Source organism: Pangasianodon hypophthalmus, chromosome 3, assembly GCF_027358585.1.
Source record: "Pangasianodon hypophthalmus isolate fPanHyp1 chromosome 3, fPanHyp1.pri, whole genome shotgun sequence".
In the NCBI taxonomy this organism is placed as follows: domain Eukaryota; kingdom Metazoa; phylum Chordata; class Actinopteri; order Siluriformes; family Pangasiidae; genus Pangasianodon; species Pangasianodon hypophthalmus.
In genome coordinates, this window is record NC_069712.1 from 17,113,470 (window position 1) to 17,140,459 (window position 26,990).

At 38.2% G+C, this 26,990-nt stretch overlaps 1 protein-coding gene across 1 annotated transcript; it reads right to left on the bottom strand.

Annotated features, from left to right (window-relative positions):
* Positions 1–6,359: 6,359 nt before the first annotated feature.
* On the bottom strand, positions 6,360–26,757 carry zgc:123010 (uncharacterized protein LOC641500 homolog). Its single transcript, XM_026942127.3, has 16 exons — positions 26,539–26,757; positions 14,152–14,225; positions 13,946–14,026; positions 13,758–13,814; positions 13,450–13,653; positions 13,166–13,291; positions 12,329–12,374; positions 11,159–11,249; positions 10,926–11,067; positions 10,732–10,836; positions 10,501–10,579; positions 10,288–10,321; positions 10,099–10,176; positions 9,898–10,000; positions 9,130–9,233; positions 6,360–9,024 (listed from the first exon to the last, which is right to left on the bottom strand). Exons 1-16 carry the CDS (start codon positions 26,588–26,590, stop codon positions 8,889–8,891), a joined length of 1,512 nt encoding a protein of 503 aa, XP_026797928.1. The 5' UTR covers positions 26,591–26,757; the 3' UTR covers positions 6,360–8,888.
* Positions 26,758–26,990: the final 233 nt, after the last annotated feature.

The window sequence follows — 26,990 nt, forward strand, 5'->3', positions numbered from 1 at the left end:
TCCCTCTTTCCCTCCATCACTATTTGGTCCTCCCACACATGTCCCTTTCTCTAACTCACATGGTTTTGACCAATTAACCCAACCATCCATTTCTTGTAACTACTACTTATTGAGAACAGTGAAGCAAAGTGAAATTAGCAAGATTGATTTCTTGATCCAGGTCAAGTTATCTTGATTTCATTACAACCAAATCAACGCCCCGTGTTAAGTTCTAATTAAAATTATTACTCATATAAATTAATGGAATGTTACATTTAAAAATGATTTGAAGTTTAGGAAGAAGAGTTTAGGCGGTGACATTTTTCTAATCGCTGCAACTGAATAAATATATTACTCATGTCATCAAAACTTCAACATGAGCTTGGGCTGTTTTTGCTTGTGTTATATGACAAGAAATTCTAATCAGTTGGTGCTTGTTTACACTTTCTCTCATTTACCCATTTCACTTTTTTAATAGAAATGGAATATCCTACATTATTAAATCAAATTCAGCCTTAATACCAGAAAATTTTGCTTGTAATTTATCCCAGTAATATTTTAATGTCCTCATCACAGATATATATATATATATATATATATATATATATATATGTGTGTGTGTGTATATATATATATATATATATATATATTTGTACAGTATAAGTGAAAGGTTTGTGGCTGAATAAGGACCACTGTTGTTGTTGTTAAAGTGTATTTCAGGTTTACAACAAACCTCACTGGAACCCATTTAGAGAAACAGATGTATTCATAGCAATTACATTCCATCAACTCATGCAAGGTGGGTGTAGAAGGTCATGTGTATGAAGACTCAGTTCCAATCTGAGGCAAACAGGCAATGGGGAGAGCACAAAAAACAAATCTACCAAGCTGTGAAAATTTTTCACCATTTGTAATTTGGCATGTTCTGTTAACTTATATCTACTAATCTACGTTTGTGATCTAAAGTTTGTGTGACTATGCTTAAATACATATCCCTCCCATTTTTTTTCTGTAAACCAAGACAGGAAGTCAGGTTCCCATTAAAGGGCCCTAATCAAAGAGAAATCCTCTTTTATAACCAGGGAGGTGTGAGAGGCAAAAATAAACCACCAGGAGCTCCAGATTAGCATGTTATCCAGTTACTATGATGAATACGCATGCAAACATCATCTGACTCTGCATCCATATATAATCCATTGAGCAGATTATAGGATATGTGTTTTGCGTCCAAATAATACAGTAGACATTACAGTGACTAAAGCTATTGGTAAGAGAGCAGTCTTCAAACTGATGATGTGGTGCATTGGGTTGCATTAAGAGTACATTCACTGCTGATTGAGTGTGTGGACATGTGTGTGAGGGGTGGGTGAAATAAACTAGAGCCACAGACTGAGCTCTTAAGAGGCGCTGCTGTGGTGCACTGAAGCCTCCACCTCTGTAATTACCCTCCAAAGCCTGGATCAACCCCTAGCCACAATTTGAGGTGCTGTGAAATAAATACATGCTCTCCAACAATAAACAACTGCCTTTTTAAATTATAGCACCTCCTCCTGTTCACCCCACTCTGAGCAGAAGTCAGGAATTTTTGTAACATGGAAAGATTGAAAAGATTTTAACTACATTTAAAAAAAAAAAAAACACTAATTTAAGACCCCCAGCTAAAATTTATGTTTAGCCATACTTCCCAGTGAAATGGTTTATAGACAGATCTGAAAATCCATGGGATGGACAGTTTTAAGACAACTTAAACTACTGTTACAGACAAGATCTTGCTCATGAGGCTTCTATTTGTCTTAAATTTCTTGGCCATTACATTGTAGTTGTAGAATAATTTGACATGGACAGTTATGGGTTAACAAATTAATCAGTGATATAATGATGATTTAACATTAATAAGTAAAGTGTTAAGCATGGACAACGTGCCCAGTCATATTCAGAGTTTAATTTCTGCCCTAATCCTGATCTAGTACTAGCATATGGAGGCATATTGCTACCACAGGAGATTAAAAAAATCCCCTTCAGCATCTCATAATTATGAGAAAAACATTTTGTTATTATGAAGTATATATGTTTAAAAAAAAAACATAAATGATCTTGTTTTTACAATATAATCTACTTTCTGGTTAGCAGCTGACAGTAGCTGATGGTAACTGGATGACAAATGGTGCAGTTGAAAGAATTAGTTAAATTTTACTTCATTGCTTGGCTTGACCACAATGAGATTTTAATGTTACTATGCAGTGTACACAGTATTATCATTTTTTACACTGCAAAAAATTATACCTTACCAAGTAATATACACTATGGCCAAAAGTTTGCGGACACATGCCCATCACAACCATATGTGTTTTTTGAACCCATTCCTGAGTAAGTCCCCCCTTTGCTGTTATAATAACCTCCACTCTTCTGCTTTCTTTCTTTTTTCACAATAATGAGACGCTGATGGGGGATTTTTGGCAGCAGTGGTCCACCTGTCTCTTTTTGGTTTGTACATTCCTTATTTGGTCCTTCTTCCTGCTCTCCAGGAACACCCACCCCACCCTCTTCAACCCTTCCGTCCCCAGCACCACTTGTGTGTGTGTGCACGTACCATAATTCAAAGACTGTGGTCTCATTGTTTAGTCCCATGCTTGGTATTTCCTAGTTTTTCTCTGGTGGTCAGTACACTGTGTTTTGTGGTTTTAACTCTTGCGTGTTTGAATTAGGGTGAAAGAGGAAAACCAGACCAATGCCAAGATCTATAATAAGTAAAGTAAGTAAAAAAAAATGATGCAAAGTACCAATTCAACAATATACAATACACAATTTCATCATCATGCAATAAGGCACAAGAGAGAGTTTAGTAGTTTCAGATGAACAGGTGTTCATGGGACAGGATCTTGAACTTCCTCCTAACAAGATGAAGTGTTACTTATTTGCAGCTGATAAACTAAAAAGTGAAGAGAAAAACAGGCTGACAACCAGCTATCCAAGTCTAATCCAGCCACACTGCTGCTTATGCTTCTTAGCTAATATATCAAGCTGTAATATCAGAAAAAGGTTTTTTAAAAAAAAACATTTATAATCCCCACATTATCCCCACATACTGCTACGCTTCTAGTAACATTAACAATCTTCTTAACATGGTCATAACTCACATTTGAAGCCACTACAGTTGCTTATATTTCTCGGCTCAGAACGTTGTTGGTGTTGTTAAGAGAAAGTGGTGGTGGTGGTTGGAAGGGATGGGGGCCCAGAAATATAAGGGCTTTCTCCACCACATCCCCAAAACACACAGTTAATCAGACTAATCCAGTCATAATGCATTAGCGGTTTCCTCATGAAATAAATGTTTCTTTAAGTTACAATGTAAATGAATTACAGAGCTTTCCTATTTTGAACAGCTTTAAAGTATATATGTGGCCTCAGTGTGGCTTATGCATATGAGCACACGGATGTCACGTAGACCACGTTACTACACTGACAAATTCTGTTTGACTGATCCTAAATCAGCAATCCTAATCTAAAAGAAGGGTTTAAGAAAATGCTCTGTATAATGTTGTGACATAAAATTTATTATTTAATAAATACAGTATGATTGCAACTGTATTTGATACATTTACATCACACTGAGAGGAAAGGAAACACAGTATGCAACACACACACAAACACACACCTGTATTTATCTATTACATTTGTAACCTTGCCATATATAATAAAATCTATATAATACATTTGTCTACTATGACATTGTTTGTACTTGCTTCTTACTTACAAAAAAAAAAAACACTACACTTAAACATCACATGCTTAGCTTTTAAACCTCTTTGTCAACCCTCAAGGACTGGCCTTGAGACTTTAGGAATTGGACAGCGCCTCCTAGAATTCTAAACATTTAATCTCTGAGATTTTTTTAGCATTTTTGTTTGGGTTGTGGAACAAACTCATAGTAAAATCCAGCAGTGTTTGTGGCTGCTAGCTGTAGGTTGCTGTACTACATTATCACATTATCAATGTGGAAATACATAAAGAAAAGTGTCGACTATATCATACATCACAAAACTTAACTACATATTTCAGACATTGCATTTTGCATTCCCTAGCATTTGTAATATTGGTAATGGTAATATTGAGAAGCCTTGATGATAATTAGCTAGATAGATCGCTTGCTAGTGAGTAGGCTCATACTGACACACTGAGTCAATTAATAAAGGCTACTGATCACCACAAGGTGATTCAGAAATTTCTAATACAGTAAGATGACCAAACCAACTGGCTATATCCCTTAGATGTACTATGAATTTACATGAGCATCACTCTAGGGTCCTCTCGGTGTGTTCTCCCACTGTCTATTTTCTGCTCACCACGGTTGTAAAGAGTGACTATAAGAGTTACTACATCCTGCCTGGCAGCTTGAACCAATCCGGCCATGTTCCACTGACCTCTCTTATCAACAAGGCATTTCCATCCACAGAACCCTCACTCACTCAGTGTTTTTTGTTTTTGCACCATTCTGTGTAAAGAGACTCTTGTGTTTGTGAAAATCAGCAGTTTCTGAAATACTCAAACAAGCCCATCTGGTACGAACATCCATGCCACGGTTGAAGTCACAGTGATCACACTTTTTCTTCATTCTGATGTTTGATGTGAACATTACCTGAAGCTCTTGACCTGTATCTGCAGGTTTTTTTTGCATCGTGCTTCTGCCACATTATTGGCTGATTAGATAACTGCATGAATGTGCTGGTGTACAGGTATTCCTAATAAAGTGGACAGTGAGTACATATTTAGCATATAAAAGGGGCCGGAGGCCATTTTATAGTTTCTCTCAGACCACTGAGAGACCACACGCATAACAGCAGGAACTTCAGTGGAACTTTGGAGGTTTATCCCAGGCCAACCCTACCTCACATCTTCCACTTTGTTATCAATAGACTTTTTTTTTGGTTTAAACAATAAACCAGAGCCACAAACCACTGGCCTCAAGCCATAATAGCAGTCTGGTGGTCATGCACACATGTACACATGTACATAGATTCGTTGGTGGCTCTATCTATTTCCCCAATTAGAGGCAAGTCAGACTTTTAGTTAGAGCAGCCTTTTTGCCCACAGATACATTTTTCTCACACACACTCACACACACACGGTGGAGCTGCTAGTGTTCCTTTTTTAAAAAAAAAAAAACATTCCAGTGGCCTACCAAAGCATCCTTTTATATATCACTGATGACAGAGGAGCATCTTCCCCACATGATGAACATCTGTGATTAGGACTGAGCAGCAGAAATCATTCAGGCCGAAATAGCTGTGCCTGCAGAAACAGACTAAACATTAATGCAACGATGTCTGTTTTCCGTCAAAAAAAAGGGCTTACAATGCTTACAGCTGAGCAACTACTCCCCCTTGTGACTACCAGGGACACAAACATCCACACAATTTTCCATTCATTCATCACAGGCAAAAACCAGCCTCTACTGCATCCACTCTGAAATAAAGAATGCATATGATGTTTTATCTAATGTTCAAGAATAAAGAATATACTATTGGCATTTAGGCATTCTGTATTCTAAAGAGCAAAAATGAGATGATTAAAAAAAGGCCACATCAGTATCATCCTGAGTCCAAGAAAAATTACTTTTGCCATGTGACTGAACCAAAATGGCAACCAAAAAAAAAATAATAAAAAAAAAAACTCTGTTTCATTAAAGATGTCTCATTGTCTTTATAGACATTCAAGTGGAAAAACTGAAATGAGACCAAGTACAAAAATACAGATGCTTTGTAGTATAGTACTACAATGAACATAAACAGATGATATTTTGCATTTTATATTTTCTTGAATTAATGAGATTTCATCATAAAAACGCATAAAGAGAGCCTTGTATATTTACCAAAAATAAGGTAATTGCACTATATGGCTCGTCATATAAAATGCTTTGGAGGTATGAGCTACAACACAGGAAGAAACCTTTTACAATTAAATTAAAAAAAAATTATAATATGGCAATAGCAGTTAGAAACCAGTGAAAACCTAACAATTAAACCCTATAATTTTCTTCAGTATTTTCCCATAACAGAGGTGTCTGTTGTACAAGATCAGTACCAATTGTTTACATTTGAAAACTTGACCTCCAGCTTGACCTCCTTATATGACCAAAAAAAAAAAAAAAATCGGTGAGTAGCACATTTACCATTTATGTATGTGGCTGAATTTTATATTTATAAAGTGCCAAATTTTTAATCTTTACCAGTTGAAGACCAGTTCAACATCAATGTTCAGTCAGTTATGTAATATAAAATACATTTTATAAATGTAAGGCAGGACATCTATCTTTCTTTCTTTATTTGTTTAGGGGCTTCATAACTATGGGAAGTTCAAATATTGAAACCAAGAAGAAAATGTTACAGTCAGTATATTTATTACAAGGAATTCTTTGGCAGTACAGTGCAGGGCATTATAACACTTAATGAGACATGATTGTCTATTGAGATGTATGTTAAATTTATGGCAATGCCAAAGGAAAGGGAAGGGGAAAGAAGCACTTAAAGCCACACAAAAACCAGACTTTTAACATAGAATGTTAATATATATTGTCTTTTGCTGCTACGTGAAGAGTGTCAGGAATATCGAAGATTTTGATTTATGATTTGATGAAGGCTACAGAAAACTGGGGAAAAAAAACAAGATGAGCCTTTTTTCAGAATTGTTTGCATTGATGAATAATGGAAAAGAAGATAAGTGTTATGGTTTACAGAAGTGAGAAAAATTGTAATGCAAAAACTTTCCATTATTCTGCAAAATAATAAGATACAGAGATTTTTTTGTTTGGGACCATAATGCAAACCATATTTTAGCCGTCAGCCCATTTTGGAGCAAAACATACATTCTTAATATGAAGAGGGTGAACCCAAAACAATTATTAAACCTTATTAAACCGTTATGTATCAACATACTAATGTGAAGTGTAATATCCATACTGGCTGATATGCCATGTTCTCCGGGAAGGTATTAGACAGAACCCAAATTAATGTAACAAACTGATATTCCTCAAGCTAAAGCTACAGCATTCAATTAAAGCCTAATACGACTGACCACAGGGTTCAGTGTGAGAAAGCATTACTGAACCGTCATGAGTAGTGTGCTATACTAGCAAAAAGGCAAAGACATGGACATGACTGTGTGCTGTAGCAGTACAGCGCAAAACCTGCAAAGAAACTTCACTACACAGTTTCGGGTTTTTCTGAACACACCTAACTGTCAGAAAAAGCCTGCTGTATCAGGGAAAACACCAAACATTCTCGGGCTTCAGTTTTCTAGTTCTGCACATTTGCTGTTAGTGTTGTTTTTTTTTTTTTTAAGGTTAAGACTGTCAAACAGTAAATCAGGCGCGCAACATAATCAGCTTACCTCACATAAAAATTTTCTTCTTCCAAACATAAAAAAAAAAAAATCTCCAATATCAGACACTTTTTTCTCACATGCTATAAATGATGCTGCTTATCAACACAAATGTTTTGAAAAAAATGGGGTCTCGTCCAGAACCAGTCCCCTTGTAACTATCTGCTGCTACAATGCTAAAGAAGAGAGTCCACAGTGGTCGGGTCCAGTATGCGTGAGTAAGAACTTCCTGGGTTTCACAATCAAGGAGAAACAGAGGAATAAGAAGAAAAACATTCAAACACTGAACACTTTTGCATTACTTCCTAAACACAATACGTAAACAATATTCAAGGAGACTTTTGTTAAGATGTGCAACAGAATTGCAGACGTACAATTCTTATTATCTTGAAAAGAAAGACAAGAAAAAACTGCAAATAAAAGAACCAGATTTGTAGTCAATACCTTTGGAAAATATAGTCTTAATGCATATTTCAATATAAAACCAATTCTTTACATTAAAACATGCACCATCTCCCAATCTACCAATACTTGAAAATTCCACATAGTGTGTGCTGAAATATAAAGTGCACAGCAATATACAAAGGGGGGGAAAAACAGTTCGGATAAAATCAGCATATAAATGCTGGTTTTAACCCATTTTGATGATGGTGTTTTTTAAAAGTAACATATCAAGGACCCTTCGAGAAAACGAACAAAATTTTTGTTTACCCAAGCTAAACATTATACCTCCTCAATGTTAGTCAAAAACCAAATTAAGCCTGGTCACAAATACACTGAACTGAAGTGCATACATTTTTGAGCTTAACCTTTATATAAAAAAAAAAAAAAAAAAAGGGCACATGATAACCATACATAAATATAAAATGATGTTTCCGTCTCACTAACTTTTTTTTTTTTTTTTTTAAACTTAACTTGTACTCCATAGAAAACAGAGTGTTATTCTTTGGTAAAATCCTCACACGTTTTAGCAGGCTTTAACCCTAGGCTTTAAGCAACCACTTTTTTGTGCAAGATTTCTTATTAAGGCATAAAAGAACATGGGAGAAAGGCTCCACAACACCTCATCTATATAAAAGGCTTTTTTTCTTTTTTGGGATGAACTCAAAAGTTATAAGTGATCAGAGGCTGTGCTTTGGCTCAGTGGTGTCAGCAAAGAAGAAAGAAGAGCAGAGATGATAGGAGACACCAGGTCTGGCCTCAAACTCCAGCCTCAACCAAACACCCAAACCTTTGCTAAAGGGGCTGCTCACTGTTCTGACTGTTCTGAGTCATGTTTTCTTCATTCTCTAGGACTCCAGAAGTGATAACCTCACTCTGAACTAACTCCAAGCACCAAGGTCATTGCTGATCTGAGCCAAGAGCATCGTAGTAAGACAACACAGGCCCGAGTCCCATTCAAATGAGTAAATGTCTCCGAACTCACACAGTCCATGCAATTTTTTTTTTCCATTTGCTCTGGCTCAGAGTGAGAATAGAAAATAATTTAGAAACAGAGGTGAGGGCGATGAGAGGAGGAAGAGTGCACTGACTCAGGGCTGCCAAGGCTTTCTGTCTTTGCCCCGCTGTTCAGGAATGTGTTTATAGTGACATTTGTCCCCAAAATGACAGCCAGTGGTCCTCCAGAAGTAGCACTCGTCTCCATTCACAGGACCCCTGCGCCTTGCTCTGGAGGACACACGTACACACAAAAGGAAGACACACAAAGTAATCTGAATAAAACGGCGCAGTTCTTTAGACAAATTCCAGTTATGTTAATGTAAAGCTCATTACCCAGCAGTCCCTGCGGCCTGTGGTGCAGCAGAAACAGGGAATGGTTTCAGGATTCGTCTGTCTGGATACCGGACCACTAACCGTGTGTTTTCTATCAAATGGCCCTGTTAAATGTAAAATGAAATTTCAAACCATGCTCAAATTCCATTCAAATAACAGATCTTTATTACTCATGTCCTGTTGTAAAAGCACTTTCGGAAGTCATGCTGAGAGGCTGCACATGAGACATTGTGGTTAATGGCAATAATCCATTAGTAAATCTGTTCACTATTGTTGGGAAATTGCGAGGTCGAATCCAGATGATGCCACAGCCTTCCGTGTCTGGGAGCCAAGGGAGCAAGACTGGCAGAGCTGTCTGGGTAAGAGGGATGTCTTTACTCTCTTCCCCATCAATCACAGTGACACTAGTCAATCGTGGCCGTCTGGGAGCTCATGTATGCGGAAAAGGGGAGATAATGCTTTCCTCTGAGCGTGTTATGTGGCTCTGTGATACAGCATGAGCAGCAGATTGAAAAAAGATATGGTTTCACATGTTTCAGGGGAGGCGTGTGTTAGCCTTCACCCTCCCTGGTGTGTTGTGTGATAGGAGACAGCTGGCTGGTGGGTAGAAATTGGCAGGTGTCCAATTTAGGGAGCAATTGAGGGAGGAAAAATCTCTTCAGACAACAGTAAAAATGTTTACAGTGCTTCATATGAGGCAACACTGTCAGAGATCTTGTGATATTATTAATACTCAAATATCTTAGAAACCTACAAAAGATAACTCACATTGAGCTTTTCCATCGCCCGTGCAGCCATGCTGGCATTCTTGAAGTTTACAAAGGCACAGAAACGTTCGTGCAGCACTCGGATGCTCTCAATTTCTCCATGGCTGGAAAATCAAGCAGGAGTGAGTCAACGCAACAGGATGATGGAAAATAAACAAGTGTAATACAGCAAAGCTTAAGAGTCTCGGGGCTCCAGTCTTACATTTTGAAAAGGTCCCACAGGTGCTTCTCCGTCAGTTCTGTGGTTACGTTACCCACCCAGAGAGAAGGGCACGGACTTCTGAGATGGAGGGAGAGACAGAGAGATAATGAGCAAACCCATGAGACACATGCAATATGCATGCAATAAAGCAAAGTATATGAAATATTGAAGGCAGCTGTTTTCACTCACCCTGGCTGAAGGAGTGTAGAGTCATTGTTTGATGCTGTGAAAGGAAGTTTATCTGATGATTAATGACATTTTACCTTTTTTCACCACTATCCATTTCCCTCCTGGTAAGCCCACTTCTATGAGTCTATGGCAATATTGCCCTCAAGTGGCTGAATTAGTAACTGCACTATTCACACTGTTCAATAATTCACACAGTCTCATTTACTAGCATACCTCTGGCTGCTAGAACAGCCTGTACTGTGCAGTACTTCTCAAGCAGAAGCACACTTTGCTCCTCTTCATATCCAAGATCCTGTTGAAAAGAGGCAAACAAGATAGCATTTTTCTTTTACACAGTCTTCTGCACTCAGTCACATCATCTATGGAGGTCATATGTACTGTTTCTCTTGCTAGCATAACAAGCAACATGTGAACATTAAAGACAGATTCTGCTCCTTCACTAACCATTAACTGCAGCACTCTGCAGTAGAAAAGGTCATTGGCTGCCTCCTCACAGTCCTTATCCAGCTTCAGGACCTGCTCCATAGCTTTCTCAGCCTCACTGTACCTCTAATAGATAAGTACACAGCATAAACCGGACAATAACTACCAATACCCAATCATCATAGTTTTGATCATGAGGACAATAGCTGTCTTACCTTAAGGCCCATGAGGGCACTTCCCTTGCGGTAGTAGCCTTTAGGCCACTCTTGGGCCATCTGAATAGATTTTTCAGCATCAGCAAGTGCTAGAGAGTACTGCTCCAGACAGTAATAACAGTATGAGCGATTCCCAAAAAACCTGCCATGACACACGGACAAATAAAAGGGTACAGTTTAATATCCGAAAAGTTAAATGACACATATTTAGTGTCTAGGTGGAATGATAGTACCTGTAGTCCTTTGGGTCACATTTGATAGCTTCTGTAAACATATTAACAGCCTCACTGTACTGCCCCTCATTTACCAGTCTGATCCCCTTTTCTGCAATGGAGCAAAAGAAAACCTCAAAGCCTTACCATAAGAAACAAACAGCCAGATAAACATACAGATGGGTATTTTGCTGGCATGGTTTGTCTACATGCGCCCCTTTAACCCGGTGTCCACACACACGGACGGTCCATTCGATCCACACTACAGGAATTCCACACGGGGTACAGAAGTGGAGCAGAAGTGGAGCGCTGACATTATACCATATGTGTCAATTATGCAGAGAGTATAGCATTCATATCTAGGCTTTTCTCACCCATATACCATCAAATATCTGTACTGATCATTAGATAATTATAATTCTGCATTACCATTGCATTACCATTAACACGTGAAGCTTGTTAATTCAAGACATATTCAAGTATCATAATGCAACTAATACATAATATGGGTGACAATTTGAATGCTCTTTCAGCTGCCTCAGAATGTTATCAGAAATGTTACCAAAGTAATGTAATGTGAAGCATATACGCTGTGATTTTATGCAGTTGTATTATTGCTAGTTATATGAATTTGAAAATAACTCTTGGGATCGCTAACCTGATTTATTATTATAGTTGGTTTTAATAAGTGGTAGTAGATCTAAAAGTATCGGCAGCAGTAAAACAAGACAGACGGGACTTGGTTAATAATAACATCTGTCTCATTGTATGTTTACATTAGCATCTTACTGCTTTGCTCAAGTTCCCGGGCGTTAGGCTAAATCAAATCATCAGCGCAAGTATATTTACATATTTACATTTACATCACCTGTTTGAAGCAGAAATATATGACTATATATATTTGATGATAATATAAGGATATATCATTAACAAAGCAAATTTTTTAAAACTTAGTTGGACATAAAGTGAGTTACAAACAATTTTATCAGAATAGAGATGTGGTATGGTGAGGGTGCTGACATATGAAGGTAGCTAGCAACAGTGGCTAATGCTGCAGCACATAGGTTTCTTATATCTATAAGCATCCATGTTAATAAACAAACCAGTTTAAGTACCCATGCCAGATTATTTGATTATTTAATGTGTGTGTGTGTGTGTGTGTGTGTGTGTGTGTGCGTTTGTAAAACGTACCTGTCAGTGAGGCACTTCTTTTAGTCACAGACTCAGATCCACTGACCTGAAAGGAAAATCAGTAGTCTCATTCAGAAATAAAGCAGTGGTTAATGTGCAAAAAACTGTGGTTTCAAGTCTTTACAATGCAGTTTTTAAAAGCATGCCACAGCCAGAGGGCCAAAGGCTGGGTGCAGAAAGCTGCCAGAACATGCTGCTCCTGTCACGACCATCAGAAACGCTCCATTTTCAGCACGCGTGGTTAAAGCAACTAAAAAAGTTAAGCATTCTGCAAGTTAAGTGCTCCTTTAATTACATACCACTTCTATTATTTCACATGTCTATGCTATTGCTATGTTCCTGTTTAATCGATTTCCCTTAATATAATATCACAAAGAGTATTACATAAGGTATATTTTGTGATATTGTTGACCTTGTCCCACAGCCTACCAACTACTCAAACAATAAGCCACTGTGTTCCAGTGTTATTGTTTTGCAGGTTCTAACATCTTTGAACTAAATAATCATTTTTTTATGTGATGAAAGTGTGTTTAGAGTTAGAAAAGGATAAATATTCATAGTCACTATGTGTCCCTAAGGACTGGAAACCTGTGCCCTAAGGGACATCTCTAAAATGCAATAAATGTCATTTAAAGAACTGCAAGACTAGTTACAACTCCTCTGCTGTGACCTTTAAACCCATTGAGCTCGTTACTCTCTTGACTGATTATGCATTATGACACAACATCAGCTACAATAAAATGCAGCTGTCTAGTTTTCATATGTAGGAATTACAGCTTTCTTGTGTGCTTCTGTTACATTTTGTTAGTACGCTTATTGCTGCAGAGTCACACTCACTTCTCTGATTCTGGCCTCATTTTCTTTGTTCTCTTTGGATTTACGGCCTGATTTGCTCTTGGCTTTGGGCCTGATGTGACTAACAGCATTGGCAACAAAGGCACTGCTTACGTCCCATTCTGGATCCTGAAGAAGAGAAATTGAAAGTGCCGAGTTTAATAAAGGCTTGTTGAACCACTCTGTAATTCAAGTTCATTCCTAATCTTGCTTCCAATGAGTTTGCTTTGGACAGCTTCATAGAGCTACTCTGAGTATTCGCCTATGAAGTGCGAAATGTACAGCACCTCCTCACAGGAGCAAGCTGACGGCTGTTGGTTGCCTTTGTTTCCTGATGCCAGTGGTGGTGTGGCACTGTCCGTACATGGAGGACATTCTTTCTCCATCACTTTTCCCCTCGATTCCATCTGCTCCTCCTCAATCTGCTCCTCATCAACATCAGAGCTGCTGTCATCCAGCTCGGAGTCAACACCTGCATGCTCTTCCTCCTCCTGAGAAAAGAGGAAGAAGCACAATGTAATACAGAAATACAATCGTGCCCTGAAGCCATTTCAGACAGTATAATGAGTGTAAAACTGGCAAAATTGCTGTGTACCTGTACAGTGCGCTCATCTTTTTTACCCCGCTCGAGTTTCTTCCGCTCTCTTTGCCGCTGAAGAGAAAATGAAAAATACCTTGCTAGTTCTCCTCCCTTAATATCAATAGGGAAATATGATCATGTGTCTTTTGATATTAAAATCTCTGATATAGTATTTTCAGTTCGTGTGTAAACATCCAGCTAACCTTCCTTTTAGCTCTTCGTCTCTCAGCTCTCCTTCTGGCCTTCTCTTCTTCACTGAGGCCCTCTTCTCCATTCAATCCATTCTGAAACACCAACAAGCACACAAACACACACACTTTGCCTTTGCAAAAAGAATCAGTCAAACTAAATTAACTTGTCCACCCAAAGAAAACTGTGCTCATCAAATGAAAAACAGCACTTCCTGCACCTGAGAGAGTGCGTCCTGACTGTGGTCGGACATAGCACCAGTCTCCATCTTCTCCGGCGTCTGGTCACTGGAGCCTGCGGAGGAGTTGCAGAAGACATTTTTAGCATATTTAAACATCCGAACACAAGTCCAGCTCTAGCCAACAATAACAGTTCATTAGAGAGAGCCAAAGCAGAGAAAAAAAAACTGATGTGGGCTTGAATTTAGAGCTTTAACATTTTAAGCAAGAGGTCATGTGACAACAAAAGGGAAGAAAATCCACTTTCACAAAAGCAGAAGTGGGAACCAGGCTGAACGTATTTGGTGTGAAACACGTCATCATGTCCAAAAGGATGTTCTGTCTTTTTTTTCCCCTGTGATTCTATGGAAACTTTAAGGCCCCTTTATTATTGTGCCATTCCTATGTCTTTAGGATTCTTTAGCACAAAGGTCTAGTATATAAGCGATTAGGAGAATAAACAGAACTATCGCAGTCTATAGAAAGGCCAAACAAAATAATGGCCCAGGGTACAATTACTGTTAATCTGCCCTAGACTCTAACACTTAAGTTCAGTTTCTTGTGTTTCAGGGATTGGCATGAAGACATTTCTGCTCATAAATGTGGTGAAAACCAGCCTGCATACAAGGCTTTAAACCTAACCACTGGCAATGTTCAGGAGGTATGGAAAAAACAAGTAAAACAAGTGGCATCTGATAATACTACAAGTGGGCTAATAATTTAAGGAGATGACACAATTTGTCATAAACAAACAGATTCATCTCGAACTTTCTGAGAGGCGTGTGCTTTCTACTATATTTGTTTAAAGTTTAACACGTTCCTGAAAACTCCCACAGTGAGTCATCTAAAAACCAGAGGATGTCCCTTCCATGACAATTGCTTATTTACCATCACCTTTATTTTTACTAGGCAATAAAATTTTGGGTTCATGAGGAAAGCACTGACTGCTTCATTCAACAAAAATTGTCTAGTCATATAAATTTGCACAGCTTCAATTATCACACAAATAATCTAAACCACTGCATTACACTGGTATTGAGCATAAAACAAACACTACTTGTCTTATCGAATCTAAAACCACTCTTTCAAATGTATATAAAATAGAGCACATGTTTGATCTTGACAAAGCTGCCAGATGAGACATGGGACAAGCCACACAAATTGGACTAATCTCACTGGCTACAATTGCGACATCTAAAGAGAGGGAGACATGCAAGGGTCCAGATGATGAGCTTCTCAAATAACAGAGGTGAGTCAGAAAGGATCGTCTCATCCCACTCTAACATGAGAGCCGATCCAAACCAACATGCTCACGCACTGATCTTCCCACATCCACAACAACAGAAAATGAAAATACTAAACAAGAAAATACCAAACACTTCATTACAGAAATAAACTACTGGCTGTGAGGTCAGTCATTAGGAATGCAGACTACAGCTGGCAGCTTCTTGATCTTTAACCTGCATTCTTTTTACTTGAAACAGCAGCATTTTAGAAACATGTCTGACACACTGTGCATGTGGCATACAAGAAGGCAGAACCAAAGGTCACATGATTATTTTAGGCATAGCATACCAAAACCCTTCTTCTGGTATGGGCTAATAAGGCTACAAACCACAAAGCTCCTCAGAAAGTGTTGGGTTTTTTTTTCTTACATTCCATGGATTTCCATATAAAATGATATGAGACATTGAAAGACATTTTAAGCAGCCACACAGAAACTGGCCAAAGACAGGTAGACAAAATCAAGCAGAAAAAAAAACATTACACTGCAATTCAAATGACCAAGTAGAGCAGTGGTGTTTAACCTGTGAAATACCAATGTTTTAAAGTCACTGGCAAAAATGATTAGCTTCAGGTTTAACAGTGCATAAAATTCAATACAATGAGATATGGTGGTACCTCGATATGATACATGTGATACAGCACAAATAAGCATTACCTGAATATTTGCCTTAGGTTTCCATTTCATTTGATTGAAACATTCAACATTATATAAGTACAATAACTGAAACTTTATAATGACAGTGTCTGTGTGATCCACACAGACACTTCTGACACTTAGCCCCATATAGCACAACAAAAGCTGTGCATCAGAATGTGACAAAATTATAGAGGGCCAGCTTTCACTGGCATGACTCACACTGAGGTGTGTCTGAAGCATGGGACTTTTCCCATTCTGCAATTAGTTAGGCCTTCTGTCAGTCACATATCTCTCTGTAGAGCTAGAACCATCTTTGAATTCTGTGTTCTCCACTAGCAAATGTTTGCTCAGTGTTTTGTGTGTGTTTTCATCTGTATGATCTTAGCAACAGTGTGTTGTACACACGGTGGATTCAGCACACTGTAATGTTTCAGTCCACCTCTCACTGGCCATCAGCATCATAACTGAAGCCACTGCTGTTTTTCCACTTATTTAAAAATCTATTATTTTCCGATATATACCAGTAGGTTTGTTAGGTGTATACTCTTAATCATACTTGTGTGAAAAACTGATGTGGTGGATTTTGACATTTTCTGCTACATATAATTTTGAAACTTTGAGGATTTCCTGAACCGTAATATGTATCCCTTTTGCATGTGTCTCAACCACAAGTACAGTTCTGCTGTTTTATCCGCTTAGCTCCAAAATTGAAAAGGGAGAAATTCACTTTTAATGATTTAATTCCAAATGCCATGCAGCAGCATCACTGACACTGAGACAGTCTAATTGCAAAATGAACTGATTAGGCTAATATCCATTTTGCTACAGCACATAACTATCCAACAATTTGATCAAATTGTGACATTCATTGTGGGAAGAAAGAGCACTTAGCTGACAGGGTTGTGGACATATTTAGGCAGATTATTGCAGGGAGACAGCCAATATATATACACTAAATATACAGAAATATACACTATATGGCCAAAAGTTTGTGGACAGCTAACCATCACGCCCATGTGTGGGACTTCCCCAAACTGTTGCCTCAAAGTTAGAAGCACACAAATGTATAGGATGTCCTTGTATGCTGTAGAATTAAATGGTCTTTTAACTAGAACTAAGAGGCCCAAATCTGTTGCAGCAAGATAATGCTCCTGTGCACAAAGTAAGTTCCATGAATACATGGTTTGCCAAGGTTGGTATGGGAGAAGTGGAGTGGCCTGCACAGAGCCCTGACCTCAACCCCACTGAACACTGGGATGAACTGGAATACCAACTTCACCCCAGGCCTCCTCACCCAACATCACTGTCTGACCTCACTAATGCTCTTGTGGCTGAATGGGCAAATCCCCAAGCCACGCTCCAAAATCTAGTGGAAAGCCTTCCCCAGATGAGTGGAGGTTATTATAATAGCGAAAGAGAGTTGAATTAAATCTGGAATGGGATGTACATACACTCACAAAGCACTTTATTAGGAACACTATACCAATACTGGCTAGGGCATCCCTTTGCTCTCAAAACAGCCTAAATTTTTCATGACATGGATTCCACAATGTATTGGAAACATTCCGTCAAGATTCTGATCCATGTTGACAAGATTGCATCATGCAATTCCTGCAGATTTTTCAGGTGCACTTTCATGCTGCGAATCTCCCATGATACCACATCCCAAAGGTGTTCTACTGGATTCAGATTCGGTGAGTGGGAAGGCCATTGAAGAACACTGAACTCATTGTAATGTTCAGGAAACCAGTTTGAGAAGACTTTTGCTTTGTGACATGGTGTATTGTCATGCTGGAAGTAGCCATTAGAAGATAGGGTAAAAGATGTGGCCTTGTGGATGCACATGGTCAGCAACAATACTCAAATAGGCTGTGGCATTCAAACGATGATTAATTGGTATTAACAGGCCCGAAGTGTACCAAGAAAACATTCCTCACACCATTACACCACCTTCACCAGCCTGGACTGTTGACATGAAGCAGGTTGGGTCCATGGATTCATGCTGCTGACCCTACCATCTGTGTGCCTCAGCAGAAATCGAGATTCATCAGACCAGGCTACATTTTTCCAGTCTTCACCTGTCCAGTTTTGATGAACTTCTGCCTACTGCAGCCTCGGATTTTCTTCTTGGCTGACAGAAGTGGAACCCAATGTGATCTTCTGCTGTTGTAGCCCATCCACCTCAAGGTTCAACGAAGTGCATTCTGAGATGCTTTTCTGATCACCAAAATTGTACAGAGTGGTTATCTGAGTTACTGTAGCCTTTCTGTCAGCTCGAACCAGTCTGGCCATTCTCCACTGACCTCCCTCATCAACAAGGCATTTCTGTCCACAGAACTGCCGCTCCCTGGATCTTTTTTCTTTATTGCACAATTCTGAGTAAACTCTAGAGACTGCTACATGTGAAAATCCCAGGAGATCAGCAGTTATAGATACTCAAACCAGCCCGTCTTGCACCACAACTCATGCCATTGTGAAAATCACTGAGATCACATTTTTTCCCCATTCTGATGGTCGATGTATACATTACCCGATGCTGCTGGCCCATATCTGTAAGATTTTATGCATTGCATTGCTAATTGACTGGCTGATTAGATAATTGTACGAATGAGTAGGTGTACACGTGTTCCTAATAAACTGCTCGGTGAGTGTATACAAAAAGCACATATGGGAGTGATGATCAGGTGTCCACAAACTCCATATTCATGCTTTCTTAAAGTTGAGGTGCCAGAGTACATATGTTATATGCAGAAAAGCCCAATTTTGGCCCAAGCCAGATTTTTTCCCACCACTGTATCTGACAGATTTCCCCAAACCACCACACATATGCTGTTTCATCTGTTTGATTGTGTAGTTTCTTCCCACTTCAGTGTGCGGACTTTGTGAAGCCACATGGTAGCTTTGGTAAGCATGTGTTCTCAGATTATTATTGTAAAATGCCATGCTATTACCTTAATCAGTGAACTGTTATATTGTACCATGCCTCTTTCATGTCTGATAATGTCTGATTCCTGTTTATATGAAGCATTGTGAAAACAAGCAACACATGATGAAGAAAGCTATTTTGTATAATTATTTTGGATAATGGAAAATGCTGAATCCATTTTCTTGAATCCACCAAATGTAGCAGACATTTCTGAGAAAATCTAAACTTAAATTCCTCCATATTCCAATATCTACTTTGTTACACTCAGTGTTTGAATATTAGAGAACCCATCTAAAAGGAAACACACCATTCAACTAATCCAAATCTAAGGCTTAACTATGGACTTATTAAGAAGCAGGATGAAATTTTGTCCTCAAATCAAAGACTTTTACCTTGTCTGAAACCGATGCCTATTTAACATATAGTGTACTATTTGGGTTTTAGCTAATTTTGCAGTGTCGTCTGAATTTTCAGTGTACAAACCTATTCCATGGTTAATTAATATCATTACCCTTACTGCACCATCAATCCAGTGTACAATCATAACAAAGATATTCAATAATATAACTGTCTTATTTCAATATATCTTATGATGGTAGCGCCAACTTATGTGGAGTTCACACTGCATGATTTTAGCCCGATTTTCACTCGCCGACAGGTTTTGCGAAATCGCAGACAAATGCCTGAAATCGGAGGCAAATCGGTGCTCGTTCACGCGAGTGACAATCACGCAGTGTGAATTATCGATTCATGGAGGAAACAAATGGAGGAAAGCTTAATCGAACTTTGGCAGGAGCACCCATGTCTTTTTGATGTTTTGTCTGAGCTGTACCACAACAGGGTCGAGAAAGAAAAAAGTTGGAGAGAAATTGCTAATTCCCTTCAACAGTCAGGTGAGCAAAAAACGTTATTTACTGATTGATTTTTTTTATTCCAGTACTGACTACGTTATTATATTGTAGTTAATAACCAAATATATACTACGTGATACCTTTACAAATATGTATACACATTCTGGAGGGTTAAATAATTTGCTTTCTGTCTTCTTTCTTTGTTTATTCATTCATTCATTCATGAAAAAATACTATAGTAATTTATAGTAAATACTAGTGTTTTTGAGCCATACTATAGAAAAGTATTTGAATTAATTTTCTGTGGTAATTCTATAGTTGCTGTGGTAATATAACTATAGTAATATAAACAAATTACTTTACCCAATACTGTACTACGTTTTCTACATCTATAGGGTATATTATACTACAATACACTACAGTTTACTGTAATAAAAACTAAAGTATACTGCAGTATTTATTACAGTTTATCAGTTCACTATAGTTAATACTACAGTATGCTGTAGCATTCATTAAGAAAGTGTTGTAAATATTATAATATATACAGTATAATACACTTCACTATAGTATGGTTCAAAAACGAGAACTCCGATCTCACGTGTGATCTTGCGTTATTTCCTTATCACTTCTCGCGTGCGTTTGGTTGTGAAACGTAGTTTGCGAGCCAGACAGAGTTGTCGGCGATTCTTTCTATTGTAAAGTCATGCAGTGTGTAACCTCCTGTCGCCGATCCATAGTGCAATGTGAACACAGCAGCGACTGAATGCTACCCCAGATAGTCGTGCAGTGTGAAATCCACGAGGATCCGACGACTTTGAAAATCGTGCAGTGTGAACTCGGCATTATGTGGCACTGTTGAGGTTCCAACTGTTTATGCAACAGGAGGGCACAATGATGCATATTTCAAGTAAATTTTATCAAAAATTTGTACCACAGCACTGTTGAATTCTCAAATTTGACTGGTCAGATTCAATTACGTTAATTTTCTATAACAGCACAGCTCTTACAGTAGTGCCGGCAGCAAAGCAAATTAATGCGCTCGTTCTAATACGTTATTATTATTATTATAGTAACCAATAATTCACAGGAGCTTGTATGGAGGATGCTCCACATAAACAGAGTAAAAAGGTGTGGTGTTATTTAAGAAAGAAAAATGTATAATTGTTTATATAGTAAAGCTTTCTGAAAGAAGATGTTTATTTAACATTAATGGAAGGAGTGTCAGGTGTCCACACAACTGTCTCTAAGTTTTCCACCATGGAAGCGTCTTCAGAACAGAAAACTCTGAGCTTTGGGGTTTTCAGTAATGACAAGCTGCGTGTTCTTTTTTTTTTTTTTTTTTTTTTTTGATTGTTTGTTTTTATTAACTTCAGGAGACAGAACAAGCAGAACCAGACTCCAACGGGATCAATAGGGATGACTCTACCTCCAACAAGTCTAGTTGTTGTAGTCTTGTTACTAATTCGTATGCTAGAAATACCCTTAAAACATTCCCTTAAAAAAGGAAACAGGCTACTGAAGAAAAACTATTTCAGATATTTCAGTTCCAGAATCTTATCAGTTCATCTGCTGGTTACAGTGATAGTTCCATATAAATCCTACAAACATTCAAGCCATTCTTTCTTGACATATCCCACCAACGAGAATCTCGGACAGATGGATAGACTGACGCATAAAAAAAAGAAACTGGTGAGGGAATGACTGTTTGTAGCTGCTGTCACATACGTGACAACAGGAACTAACTTGTTTCACACAAGTTCACAATATTAAATGTAGTATGAAGTGTCATTACAAAATGTTAATCATTGGAAATTTATTGGCTGTGGTATTAAAAGGAATAAAACAGTTCAGGACATGCTGTTTTAGAAAATAATCAACTTCAGCCTGGTAAGGAAGTCAGATCGCACCACCCCAATCGTTGATTATTTTCCTATAACAGCATGCCCTATCATGTTTTACTCCTTACTTGGTACAGTGTCTTCCTTTACTGGTGTCCTACATAAAGCTCTATATACAACAATCCATATAGTAAACAATGAATGAATGAACAATCAGTAGAAGACATTTCAGACACTGTGTTTTTTCATTTATTGTCATCTGGTGAAACACCAAACTGCACCATCTAATGCAGTGATCTCTATAGGTGTGTGATGGGGTAGTTTCAATCCCAGTGACCAGACAAATACATTTTGTTTACTACAATTATACAAGCTGTTCCACGAAAACTGGTTCTAAGGTCTAAAAAGAAGTATGGCAAACAAATATTTCATATATTTGGTGAGCAGGCCCCAAAAGGCATCAAATCAATATTAGCTCATCACACAAATGCAAAATGCATGTGCAATCAGTCTTTTTAAGCTTGCCTGGAGGAAGTACACTTCCATAACTAAGACCTCCACATATTTTTGTTCAGATACTGTGTTGTGCTTGTCGCAGATTCATACAACAGTTGCCTTCACAATTCACTGATGACATCTCTACTATTCACTGATACTATACATTAACTTAAATATTGCTAACATGAGACAATATTTCCCAATCCTGTACTAGCTAATCCTAATCCTGTTGTTGTTGTTGTTCTTCTTCTTCTTTCGGCTGTCCCTTTTAGGGGTCACCACAGCAGATCGATGGCCCGCATATTTGATTTGGCACAGCTTTTACGCCAGATCCAATGCTGTACTAGCTATGTTCTGCTGTAAAAACACTTATTTTAACCCCATCTAACAATATAGCAGTGGTATTCAATTCAAATTTGTGAAAGGTCCAGTTTCATAAAATTCCTTATCTGAAAAGGTCCGGATAAGCAACTAAGATCTAAGACTGAATGCCGAATACAGTTACCTTTTATTGCTTACTCATTAAAGTTTAGTTGGCTATAAATAAGGCATGTAAATTCCAAGTGTTTATGTTTTGATTTGTGTTCGTCTTCACCACTTTTGACAAATGAAATGAACTGTGAACAGATGAAAGATATCGATTCTGAACTTGAAGAGGGGAATAAAATGCATAGGCTACTTCTATGTCTAAATGTCTTTCAACAGTCAACAGTTTTCACCATCAAAGTTTGGGTTTTTTTTTGTACATGCCATGTTGTCACTTCACTTATCAGACAGGAGAGTAAATGAAATGAAAAATCTATGAAAATCCTTCCCTTTCTGTCTAATAACCCTGTAGCTAGTCTCTGCTCCGTTGAGCTGTCATTAGATAAATAAACTACAAAAATGCATGTGATTGGATAAACCACAACAGAGGATATGCTACAGTCTATTGAACTACGGCCATTTTTTTATGCATCGAACACTCTGTTGCAGTATATTTCCAGTTTGGCCTACTGAAATACTTTGCTGGCTCTGCATCTGGACCACGGTCTGCCAGCTGACAAGCCCTGCTATAGAGTAACTCCAAAGGGCTTTATTCTTTACCTTCCTTCATCACACTCCTTTTGTGTCACTGGATAGGACACCACAAAAATGTTACTATCAGATAGTATCAGATACAGCAGTATCTGGCTAGCAGAATACAAAAACATGCATTCTGGTAGTTCTGACAGCCTAAATACTAGACAGAGAAAGTATGCTTGTACATGAGCACTTGAATTCCTGAATTCCAAGAGTTTCTGTTCTCACAGTGAATTTCTAAGCTATTATATAAACAATTGTGGTTACTAGGCCTTGGTCATTAGCTGTACTGTCTGGCTGGTGTCTGTGCCCCTAGCTGGTGATGACACAGCATTTAACTCAGGTCTAAAATCAGCTCATATTTTTGGAAAATACACAGGTAAAGGAACATTTATTTTATTTATACTCAGATATAATCAAAATAAGAGATAGCCCTAACTAGGTGTGGGCAATATGACAAATATCATATTACATTACTTCAAGACAGTGTTGCACTTTTTCTATAATACTTTTATTTAACACCTATAAAACTTATTTCACACTGAAATAAATCACACTCATGCTTCTAAATGTAAGTAAAGGGAAAAGGTTAGCTGTTTAGTGTCCCTTTTTTTTATCAGGTAAACATTTTGGCATTGTTTTAATGTTATTTTTTGGGGGGAAAATCTAAATTTTTTGCTTAGTAAATTATGCATGATACCATATTGCAAGTCCACAGGAAAAAAAAGTGTAATTTGCATTATTGTGATATGACCACTATTCCTTTTTTTGCCATCTCTGTAAATAAGAAATATATTATTCCACTTTTATTTAATGCAGATTTCCTAATAATGGTTTACATTTCTTTTGTTCAGAATACAATCTCAGAAACGCTCTATGGCCAGGATATTGAGAGATGGGTATTCCCATAGATTAATAGGGTATAGAGAGGATGGGTATTACTGTAGATAATAGGGTATGTAGGGGGTGGGTATTACTGTAGATAATAGGGTATAGAGAGGATGGGTATTACTGTAGATAATAGGGTATGGAGGGGATGGGTATTACTGTAGATAACAGGGTATGGAGGGGATGGGTATTACTGTAGATAATAGAGTATAGAGGGGATGGGTATTACTGTAGATAATAGGGTATAGAGAGGATGGGTATTACTGTAGATAATAGGGTATAGAGAGGATGGGTATTACTGTAGATAATAGGGTATAGAGAGGATGGGTATTACTGTAGATAATAGGGTATGTAGGGGGTGGGTATTACTGTAGATAATAGGGTATGGAGGGGATGGGTATTACTGTAGATAATAGGGTATGGAGGGGATGGGTATTACTGTAGATAATAGAGTATAGAGGGGATGGGTATTACTGTAGATAATAGGGTATGGAGGGGATGGGTATTACTGTAGATAATAGGGTATGGAGGGGATGGGTATTACTGTAGATAATAGGGTATAGAGGGGATGGGTATTACTGTAGATAATAGGGTATGGAGGGGATGGGTATTACTGTAGATAATAGGGTATAGAGGGGATGGGTATTACTGTAGATAATAGGGTATGGAGGGGATGGGTATTACTGTAGATAATAGGGTATAGAGAGGATGGGTATTACTGTAGATAACAGGGTATGGAGGGGATGGGTATTACTGTAGATAATAGGGTATGGAGGGGATGGGTATTACTGTAGATAATAGGGTATAGAGGGGATGGGTATTACTGTAGATAATAGGGTATGGAGGGGATGGGTATTACTGTAGATAATAGGGTATAGAGGGGATGGGTATTACTGTAGATAATAGGGTATAGAGAGGATGGGTATTACTGTAGATAATAGGGTATAGAGGGGATGGGTATTACTGTAGATAATAGGGTATAGAGAGGATGGGTATTACTGTAGATAATAGGGTATAGAGGGGATGGGTATTACTGTAGATAATAGGGTATAGAGGGGATGGGTATTACTGTAGATAATAGGGTATAGAGGGGATGGGTATTACTGTAGATAATAGGGTATAGAGAGGATGGGTATTCCTATAAATCAGTAGATTCTCAGTGTGGGGACCAGGGAACCCCAGGGGTCTTTAATTTTTTACAATTTGCTAAAGTGAATGAAATAACAACCCCATTATCAAAGTTATTACATTTATGATTACGTTCTTATAGTTATTAGCTTGTTTGACTTTCCACTTGAACTGATCAGGTTTAATCCAAACCTTAATACATACAAATGCATATAAATAATGTCAACTAGGACCGAATGTGTTCTGCTGGTGGAAAGAACAGGGATAAAAAGCTCCATGGCTGGAATAAATACCCAAAATATTATTGGATATTTAAATAATGAGCCAACCTTTGAAAAGTTGGATCATGTGGACTTTTAGAAACCCAGCTATAGATAATAGTGCATGAAGAGCATTGCTATTCCTATAGATAATATAAGAGCAGGTAATAGTTAGCAGGTAATAGTTGTAGAGGGGGATTACTATCCAATGCATCTCCTATCTTCATATAACTTACCAAATTTCAGTTCCAGAATTGTGTCAGCTTTTTTTTTTATTAATAGACTTAGAAAAAAAAACACTTAAATTTAAAAAAACTATGAAATTGAGAGACGTGAAATGACTTTAATTGGATAAAGAAGACACATGGACCAGTTGTCATATAGTCAATCTGACACAAAGCTAAACTGTATAGAAGTAGCAGCTAGAATGCAAACTGACCTCCGGGTAGTTTGTTTGTTTGTTTGTTTGTTTGTTTGTAATGAAAGAATTTCCACTAACATTGTCACTCAGAGGTCTCCGTTTAACCATAGACTAATTAGTCGAGATTTAAAACGGCTCCATTGAGGCTAAGTTGTTTGTGGTCTGAGCTTATCGTGTCAGTGTTAGATGAGGGCAATTCATTGATCTGAGCGTGGCGTGTAACTCAACCGCACCACAACGCAAACACACCAGCAGCCAGCCAGCAGCCAGTCACCAGCAGCCAGCCACTGACCAGCGCCTCTCCACCAGCTGCAGCACACAGCTTTCCACCATCTAGCATTACAACGCAGCACATCCACAACACGGCGGAAAACAAGCGCCAACTCGGCGTCCGTACAAACTTACTGCCTCGCTTTCGGTTGTGACTCGATGCCTGCGAGAGAACTTCACCAGGCTTTACACTCACATATGACAGAAGCGGAGAGTAAATAAAAGCGGTTGTTCTGGCAGATGAAGCTAAACCAGCCTTCAGCACAGCGTGAAAAAGAAGTTTGACAAAGTAAGCGAAAAGTTCCTAAAGGCGTGAGACTTACCACTCCCCAGCCCCAGCAACCGGCAAATGTTGAACCTCATCAGCGCGACCATCCAGCATTATTCATTTAAATGAAACTATTTATACATTCGTCCGCCTGTAGCCGCGAGCTTTAAAACAAGCTATACGGTATCACACTAAAACTTCTATAGGTAGTAATGGTTGGTGCTTTGCTTCCTGAGCATCGGCACACTTTGGCCCGCACGTAAGCTCCGCCCATTGTGCGTCTTAAAGGGATCGCGAGTGAGTGCCTGTGAGCTTGTGCTTAAAGGAAAGGTTCGGCTAAAATAAAGTAATGGAAGGCAACATTTTGTTTAACCCTCGTAGCTCTGACACAAAAACAAACAAACAAACAAATACTGAACACCAAATAATACGCCGAACAATAACTTTTTTTTTATTTTATTGAACTTGTCTTTTTTTAAATGAATGGTTGGATACTAACAATGAAAT

What these genes read in the sequence shown, in the direction of transcription:
- zgc:123010 (XM_026942127.3), bottom strand. Translation starts at nt 26,590, where the DNA reads ATGGTCGCGCTGATGAGGTTCAACATTTGCCGGTTGCTGGGGCTGGGG. An exon ending in GTTGCTGGGGCTGGGGAGTG is followed by an intron (nt 14,226 to 26,538) that starts GTAAGTCTCACG and finishes ACTCCTCCGCAG; the next exon opens with GCTCCAGTGACCAGACGCCG. An exon ending in AAGAAGTGCCTCACTGACAG is followed by an intron (nt 11,250 to 12,328) that starts GTACGTTTTACA and finishes GCTCCATTGCAG; the next exon opens with AAAAGGGGATCAGACTGGTA.